Consider the following 9138-nt stretch of genomic DNA (forward strand, 5'->3'; position numbering starts at 1 on the left):
CAGTCTGCGAAACTTCGCTCATTCTTCAATGATCCGTTATAGCATCCAAGCATAACCGGCGGCCGATCATAGAATCTCGCGTCATCATTAATGATGAGCACACACCGATAAATCCCTCTCCAGTAGCTACAACTTTGCCAAAAAGTGGTGCGCGCCTAGGTTTAGCGTCCCTAGCATCATCATCATACAAAGACAAGAATAACACTAATAGGTTGAGAAAATATAGAAAACGTCTTGTAAATCCCGGATCTATATCTAGATCGGGATAGAATAACACCAAAATCTAGTTTTAACTTTAAATTAGGAGAGAATAATTGCAAAACAGATACTAGTTAATCACAAAATCACTTTCGGATGAGCCGGTTGCCGAAAGTTGCAACGGATGAGCCTCGAAGACTCGCAGAACGCTCGATAATCTGAAGCAAGCACTCGAAGTCGAAGCCGAAACCGTAGCTAGCAAGCAGATTTGAAAAGAGCACATATCTACGAAATCTCAAGGAGTCTAAAACATAGATAGAGCAAAAAAGGAGAGGGAGAATGAGAGGGGAGGGAGCTCTCCCTCAAGAGAGCAAGCTTCAAGAAGAAGGGGGTTGGCGGCGGGTTGGATGAGAGGAAACTCTATTTTGAGCTGGGTAGGTGCTACGATGAAAGCTTTCACAATTCTAAAAGCTTGTAAAAGGCTGCTTTTTCATCTAGGCCCTCTCACCACGAAGATCGCTTCTCGCCCTTGTCGGGTTGAGTCGTTGCAAGCATCTCTCTCTCTCATTCTCACTCTCATATGTCGCTATATTCTTTCTTTGTTTGGTGATCATGAGTAGGACTGACAATTCTTGACAATATCTATATACGCGGCACGAACCTATGCGTGTTCGTGTCGAGTTTAATCGGGTCTATGTTATAAATGAGTTGACTTTTCAAGCATAAACACGCCTAATTAAAAAAAAATATGCACGTGCTATACGTGTCAAATTAAAATTCATTTGAACCCATTTTCGCTGGTTATAGAATCCGTTTCGTCTCATGTCTAACGAATTTATCGCATTTGAACTTCAAGGAAAATACGACCCCAAAAAAATAAAAAAAACTTCAAGAAGAACACCCGACTGCCAGCCACGTTTCACCTCTTGATTCGGCTGTCACAAGCAGCGACCCCCATGCGCGAGCACTGCACGTTACGGTACCAGACTCCCTCCTCGAATCCCTCGAAACAACAAGCCTTTGAAAAATCTCTATTTAAGCGAAAACAAATCAGATCATCGGAGAGAGAGAGAGAGTAAAAAAAAAAACTGTCCCGATATGGCAAATCAATTTTCCCGGGAAAACCATCAAATGATCAAACCCTTTCGCAATTTTTTTTTTTTTTTTTACCTTTTACATACGCCACAGTCACAAATGATTATTAATTACCCCCCCGAAAATTATATACGTGAAATACGGAAAATAAAAACAAATAAATATCCCGAAATGCAATCAACAGCCTTATATTTATACCCAGACAAACAGATAGATTCAACTTCACGGACCTCCCCAGCACCCAAGGGCCAAAGCCTCTCGCTCCACTTGAGCTCCCCGGACTCGCTCTCCCATCCTCTCCTCTCCTCTCCTCTCCTCTCCTCCCTCCCCGTCGCGCGCGGCGGAACGCAGCCGCTCTCGCCCCTACCGACAGAGTCTCCGCCGTCCCTCCCTCCCGACATGGCGAGAGAATGAGAAACCGCTCGCGCGGCCGACGATCATGTCAGTCTCGTGCTCCGACTGCTTCTCCGATCTGCTCTGCGAGGAGGACTCCGCCGGGGTCCTGTCCGACAGCTCGCCCGCGTGCTCGCCGTGGGACCTGGGCTCCCAGGAGCGCGCCGAGGAGTCGGTGGCGGGGTTCATCGAGGACGAGGAGGAGTCGGTGGCTGGGTTCATCGAGGACGAGGAGCACTTCGTGCCCGGGCCCGACTACGTGGCCCGGTTCCGACCGCAGTCGCTCGACGCCTCCGCGAGGGAGGAGTCCGTTGCATGGATTCTCAAGGTACGACTTCGATAACGACACCGATTGTCGTCACCCAGTGTTTCACTTCACAATCGGACGCGAAGCCCGCCCGGTATTACGATAATGCCACGGCCGTGATGTCTTCAGCTTTTCGGGCCTACGACCGCGAACCGGATCGGAGCAAATGGATCTGAGCGATCCGACCGGCGACCGGCGCGTTTTAGCTCCGGCGCACTGTAGAAGTGTCGGCTCACTCGAGAGTCTGTTAATCGGGTTCTTGGACGACGTCGTGTTTTGTGTTTTAATAACGGAATCCGCGTTTGCAGGTGCATGCCTTCTACGGATTCCAGCCGTTGACGGCGTATCTGTCCGTCAACTACCTCGATCGCTTCCTTTGCTCGCGCATCTTGCCGGTGAGCTTCCGTCAACGTTTGCTGCCGCCGGAAACTCGGAACTCGCGGTTCTCGTGAATATTGCGTCGTCGAGATTGGCGCGTCATAATTATTGTTTTTGTTTTTTTTCGTTCTCTTTCCTTGGGAAATCGTGTAACAATTATTTGACTCCCCTGGAGTAATTATGCTTGACCTTTCAGAAAGCACCGAAATGACATAAGTACCCCTGCTCTCTCCTTTCACCCCCCTCAACCCATGGCAATAATTGATTTATAAAATCACAATGCTAACTAATGTGTCCAATTTAAATGTCTCCTTTGCATGGTACTTTACTTGTAAAAGTTAGTCTTACAATTTGACATTTTTTTTTTTGTGTTAGTATAAAGTAGCGAGCGCATTTGGTGCGCGCATACGTGTCCATTCAGCAGTTGATTATCATGACATTGCGTTTAGCTTTGCGCTGACTTGGATGTACCTACGACTACGAGCCTCTCATCATCAGTTTTTACGAACTTCCTTTGTGCGATTATTGTCACTAAGCCTGGATTTTTCTAATGAATTATTCTTGACCCTTTTCTGGTTTATCCTCTGGTATTCTTTGTCTCAGCAACCAAATGGGTGGCCGATGCAGCTCCTCTCGGTGGCTTGCTTGTCGTTAGCTGCTAAGATGGAGGAACCTCTGGTTCCTTCTCTTCTGGATCTTCAGGTCATAGTCAAAATTGTCATGTCTCTAGGACCTAACTGTACCTAATGCCAGTTTGGCCTAATTATTTTCCTCAGCAATACTGTTGGGCCCTTTGTATTTTCAATTTATTTTTGTCTACTCATCTGCTTGTTTATTTTATCCTCATGGGAATAATTCCTTCTTTGACCAGGTTGGAGGTGCCAGGTACATTTTTGAACCGAGGACAATCCGCAGGATGGAATTTCTTGTTCTAAGCGTCCTGGATTGGAGGCTCCGATCCATAACGCCCTTCGCCTTCATCGGTTTCTTCGCGTGGAAGGTCGATCCAACCGGCACCGGTGTCGGGTTTCTCGTCTCACGCGCGACCCAAGTAATCTTATCTAACGTCCAAGGTAATTCCAGTTCAATATATATAATACGGATGTTCATGCCTCCACAATGAACGACGCATTGGATTGAATTATCGGTTTCCTAAGTGAAATCAGCGCCTATTGCTAATGGAACAGAAACTAGCTTGCTCGAGTATCGACCGTCCTGCATCGCCGTGGCGGCCGTGCTACATGCTGCGAGCGATATCCCGAGTCTGTCTCTATGTAATCCAGAGAACGCGGAATCATGGTGCGATGGGCTAAGCAAAGTAAGCGTCTGAACGTGACTGTGGTTGGGTCAGTATTCCACAAAGAATAAAAGTGGGGGGGAAGGAAAGAATGTAAACACGAGTCCATATCCAATTTAATTTTTGTATTTTGCAGGAGAAGATCATCAGCTGTTACCGGTTAATGCAAAAGATGGTGCACAGCGGTAGCAAGAGGAAGGCCCCAAAAGTGCTGCCCCAGTTCAGACTGACGACTCAGGCAAGAACGAGGTTTAGTGACTCATCATCCTCGTCCTCGTTATCGCCATCGTATGATAACAACAGGAGGAAATTAAGTAACATCTTATGGGTAGATGTTGACAAAGGAAACTCCGAGCCTGGGGAAATAGAATAACCAAAAAGGCCGGAGCGAGAGAGAGAGAGAGAGAGAGAGAGAGAGACCGGACACTGGGTGGTCCCCGAGCTGTCTAGAAAGTAGAAGCCTCTGTGTTTTTTAGTTGGGAGGGTTTTCTTGGGTTGATCAGATTGACTTGTTTGATGAAGCGAGTGATGTAGAGAGTCGAGACCATAGTAAATAACGTATGTACGTACGTACGTACGTACGAGAGATGGGGTTGGTGCTTTTGAAGATTTTCTTGATTCTTTTTTTTTTTTTTGTGTTTCTCTGTTTCTCAAGGAGGGCATTGCCACAAACTTTGATGGGGTTGGGGGGGTGTGTGCTGGCTTTGCTGATTCCCAAGGGAAGGAGGGTTGTGGGGGAGTTGTTTAATGATGTTTGGCTAAGAAAAGCAAAGGAGGAGAGAGATGGTGGTGGTGTTGAAATAGTGGAGCGATGGAAGTGGGGGTGTTGAATTCAAAGGCTGCATTGATTGTGGAATGAAAAGGGGGAGGAGGATCGTGGGACCTTCACAACTGTATAGAATTTTGTTTTTTCTTTTTGTTTGTTTTTGGAGGGGTTGGAGAAAAGGGGAAGGGGGGGAAGAGACGTCTACGGTCTTCGAGTTGGCAAGGCTAAGGGAATATAAATTAAATATGGTGGTGGTGGTGGTGGTGGTGGTGTTGGTGTTAATTTCAAAGTCAAGCCTCCCACATCGACTCCGGAAAAGCTGAACAAAGATGCGGCTCCTCCTCCTCCTCCTTTGATGTCTACTTAGAGAGTTTTGAGACTGAGAGAGAGTGCTTGTATGGTGTGCCTTTTTCTTTCTTTTTTTGGGCGGGAATCACACCTTCCCCCTTTTCAATGGCCTAGGGTTTGGCCCTGACCTTTATACTGAAAATGAAATCCCTCTTTCGATTGCTGGTCCATACGTGCGAAGGACGCACGTGTGGACAAAATACTTCCATTCTTTTCATTTTTTTTCCCTTTCGTTTGAGGCCCCCACACCCAGGCCCCCTCGCGACGAGACGGGAGGTGGAGGGGTCAGGGAGGGGGGGGGCACCGGCCGACGTTAGGCCCTCGCGAACATGAAAGGTTTTGGGACCATTTTCATGCGTGTTTTTGTATTGGTTTCAATCGACCCTTGTAATAAAACGGACTGCATGTCTTACATATGTTTTTTTTACCCACAAAATGTTACATCTCTCTCCCCTCTCCCTGTGCACGGCATGTGATTGACTGCGAAAGGCTTTGTAGCGTTGCCATTTGTTTGCATTTTCAGTCGTCAGCAGTACGTGCGAAAATAGCTTTTGCAAGAGAGAGAGAGAGAGAGGGGTTTGGAATTTTGCGTGCGGCGATGGCTCGGTGTAGAGAGCGGGAAGGGACTCTTGGTTGGCCCCGCTCGCAATAAAGTCGGAGGCTCAGGGAGGGAACCAATCCAATCCACCGATACCTACGTACTCCTCCTCATTTAAGTGGCCGAATTGCCTCCCGTGACACCCCCCCGCCCATGATTCCTTTTCATCCGTATGCGCTCCCATATTATTCCCATCCAATCCCCAACTCCCCCTCTCAAATTGAGGGAACAAAGAGAGAGAGAGAGAGAGAGAGAGAGTACTAAAATGGCCATTTTCGTTACGTAGCAACCATACATGGTAGGAAATTTCCTCCCTATACTCCATCTTCGAATGCAGATTCGCGCCGAGCCGAGCGTTACGGACACAATGATCGATGAAGTTCATTACAAGAAAAGGCCAAGGCTTTCTATGTCTCCTTTGTTTCGTGTTCTTTGTGTACTTGGCACGGTAAGAACATAGTGCTGTCGCTTTGCCCTGTATCCCCGACACAGCTTATGCTGTTCTCTTCTTTCACGCACACAGTAACAAAGTACCACCCGAATGGCCCTTTCTACTTCATTGGGGCAATTATGTTCGTGCCATCTTATCACCGCTATCTGCGCAGTATGTACATCTTCATCGAGCCCTAGGGACGATTTCGCTCCGGCACGTACGACCAGATTGGTCTGCTGGACCACCGTGCGCAGTAAGAAATACATAGGGACGAATTCGCTCCGGCACCCTTTCTCTTCATCATCGTACATGCCATTGATGGAGGAGACTAAAAGGGTGAGGACCACATGCGAGATACTTGCACAGGCCTTCTCGTTCCGCGTTTATGGCCACACAAAAAAGCGGTTGATTATTAATAACCGGAAAATCCACTCTTTTTTTCTTTTTTTCCCGTCATGCTTTTCATTTTTAAGTCGACAACATGGTTCCCACAATCGACCTCACGAGGATTTTTTTAATATCTTGGAACCAGTTGATCTAGTGAAGCGGCCGTGGAAGCTGACGGAGGAACGCGAGGTGGCCTTTGCTCATTAGCCCATCATGGTGGGACTTAAGAGGAGCCTTTGGAATTTGGACTTATATCACCAATCAATGTCAATCCTCTCCCCCACTGAAAAAGGGTCACACTGAGCAAAATTGGGACTTTGGTTTGGTGAATCAACTACTTCGTGGAATTTTATAACCCATTAATAAAAGTGGGTATGATGATCTCATCTCTCCAGAGGGACATCATCTCCGCATTAAGGATGGAAGAGGAAAAGAAAAGGAAGGGAGGTAAAAAAAAAAAATTAGGGAACTTAAGAAGGAAAAAAAAAAAACATTTGCCATGTTGGAATATGTGATGAGGACAACATTCCCCCACAGTCCATCAACAACAATATTAAATCAGCATGTTGGTCCTAAAGAAGAGAAATATCCATCCTTTAATCTGGACATATGCCATCTAACTTCCATTTCAACACTTAGGTAAACTGGGATCGATGATCGTAAAGTCAAAGTGCCCGCGATGATGGTAATTGGAAAAATTATGGGATTGATATAGAAGATCCGACATGACCCCCATCACCTACAAAAAATTAGCATCGAGTGCAATTGTCTTGTCTTGTGTATAAGAAAACACGTGATTAGTGACTAGTTTGTAGGCAGTGCGCTAGTATATACGTTTTGGGGGCGGCTATATGACCACCAAAATTAAGATCCGTGACGACGTGGACCTTTCTCATTGGTTGCAAAAAGTGGTGATCTGGATGGGACTGTGGGACATATACAATCTTTGTCCGCAATCAGCTTTGAAAATCGAATCCAATCGGGTTTCTTTGTGGGGGAAAATATCAGGACGAGGGAAGTTAGGGTTGAAAGACTTGGGACACCATTGGTAACTGGTGGATATGATTAACATGTAATTGCACTAATGAAGAGCATGGCCGAGGAACTATCATGAATGTTACCTAAAAAATGATCATGAGATATCTCATTCCGCGGAGAAAGACAACAGGTGTGACAAAAGTGATCAAAAGGGTGACGGCTACTTTATTTATTTAATCGTGCAAAATTGACGTGGATGTCGACAGATTTCATAATTTTTTTATTTATTTGGGGGATGCTTTTGAAGTGTCACGTACCCCATGCTCTTAACATCAAAAGAGGGTTATCTGGTCTTTAACTGTTCATACTCCATTTCATTTTATTCATCGAGCTAAGTAAAAATCAATGTAAGTTTTATACGGCACCACTTCTCAAGCACTTTCTTATTGAATATCTAAATAAAACGGTCTTTAAAAGTAAGGAATCCAAAGTAGAACACCTAAAAGCCAAAGCTTCTTTCCACATCCCAGAGATAATGAAACTAGGGTTTCTTTAGGGTTTGTGAGGGGGGAGCAGCGTCTAGGCTCGTTGCCTCAACCTTTTCTCACTTGTTGGGAAATTTTCGACTTTAGGTGGCCAAAACACATTAGAAAGGACCCATTGAAAAAATTTCATCTTTTGGACCCTGAGTTTTTTTATTTTTTTATTTTGTAATTTGCCACGCCATGCCATTAGCTCGTGGGGTTTTGATAGCTGCAAAAAGCATATCATTCATAGGCCCTTGTGCTAAAGTGTCTCTCTTTTACTTCAAAGGAGGGAATGATTCCGAATTTTCTCAGAGATATGAATCTCTTGACTATACATGCCGAATGCAAAAGACAGCAACCGGCCCCGCCTCCAACTTCCCCCGTCCCATGTCAAATTTCATCGCAGCAAGAAAGGAAAAAGCTTCAAAAAGGAAAAGGCAAGCGAGAAAAAGAAGAAAATCTAATGAGCATCACGCCGACGCCCACATGAACCAGGGGAGATCAATATTTTGTCTCTTTGATTGGCAAGATTTCTGCTGTTGGACGTAGACCTGCCTGAGGCCACAGTTCACATTAATCGATCTTGGCAAAATTAGTTGCGTCGTTTCAAAATAAAATTATCTTTCTTTATCATATCTTACATCCAACCCTTGAATGGTTAATTTTCAGTCTTTTCAGCATTTTAGCTAGGGCTAACGCGTCCACATTCAACTTAGATTCCTCTTCTAGTTCTCTGGTACAGCTAGAGAGGGAAAGATTCTACATTTCATCTAATCCATCCTCCTCATGCTACTCATGAAGCATGTGAGCTTCAATCAATCCGAAAACCGCATGTCCGTCTAACTTTTAACCTAATTGTGAGACCCAAACTATGATCTAGCATCTTGAAAAGAACAACTCAGCCAAGTGTGCCAACACCAATCTCGATATCATACGTCTTAATATGATAAGAGAAAAGATCGAAATGGATGAACATGACTCTGTATTATTTTCCTTCTCCAATCATTGCTACATGACCGAATTCGGATCTTTTCCGTGGTTTCGCATATGTTTGAACCTATGCTAATGCTTGTAAGAAAGCGATGGAACAACAAAAACCAAACAAAACAAATCAAAACAAAGCAAAAGTCTCTTTGGCTGAAGGAGGAAGCCCTATTTATTGGCTTTACAACTCAGAGGAGGCCTCATCTCTTTGGATGCCAATTTAATGCCATATAGAGAGGAAAGGCAAGGAAAAAGAAGAGAGGAAAAAAAAGGAAAGAAACGGGTTTGTGTGGGGGGAAGTAGCTACTATCGAGGGAGCGTCTGTGTCCATGTCGTGTTGCTCTTTATTTTGTTGTTCTTTTAGCTTTGTGCGATAGGTGGATGGACCTCCATTAATTCACATGTGGAGTGGAGAAAAAGAGTCGTCCATTGAATCATCAACGCATCCA

The 9138-nt window shown here is 45.1% G+C and overlaps 1 protein-coding gene across 1 annotated transcript; it reads left to right on the plus strand.

The window, feature by feature from the left end:
• Window positions 1-1515: 1515 nt before the first annotated feature.
• LOC115756445 (cyclin-D1-1) lies at window positions 1516-4340 on the plus strand. Its single transcript, XM_030696225.2, has 7 exons — window positions 1516-2014; window positions 2302-2388; window positions 2975-3073; window positions 3243-3444; window positions 3559-3689; window positions 3805-4049; window positions 4087-4340. The coding sequence occupies exons 1-6, from the start codon at window positions 1733-1735 to the stop codon at window positions 4039-4041; spliced, it is 1038 nt and encodes a 345-aa protein (XP_030552085.1). The 5' UTR covers window positions 1516-1732; the 3' UTR covers window positions 4042-4049; window positions 4087-4340.
• The last annotated feature ends 4798 nt before the right edge of the window (window positions 4341-9138 follow it).

This window comes from Rhodamnia argentea, chromosome 6, assembly GCF_020921035.1.
Source record: "Rhodamnia argentea isolate NSW1041297 chromosome 6, ASM2092103v1, whole genome shotgun sequence".
NCBI classification, from domain to species: domain Eukaryota; kingdom Viridiplantae; phylum Streptophyta; class Magnoliopsida; order Myrtales; family Myrtaceae; genus Rhodamnia; species Rhodamnia argentea.

What these genes read in the sequence shown, in the direction of transcription:
- LOC115756445 (XM_030696225.2), top strand. Translation starts at nt 1,733, where the DNA reads ATGTCAGTCTCGTGCTCCGACTGCTTCTCCGATCTGCTCTGCGAGGAG. An exon ending in CCGTTGCATGGATTCTCAAG is followed by an intron (nt 2,015 to 2,301) that starts GTACGACTTCGA and finishes CCGCGTTTGCAG; the next exon opens with GTGCATGCCTTCTACGGATT. An exon ending in CTTCTCTTCTGGATCTTCAG is followed by an intron (nt 3,074 to 3,242) that starts GTCATAGTCAAA and finishes TTCTTTGACCAG; the next exon opens with GTTGGAGGTGCCAGGTACAT.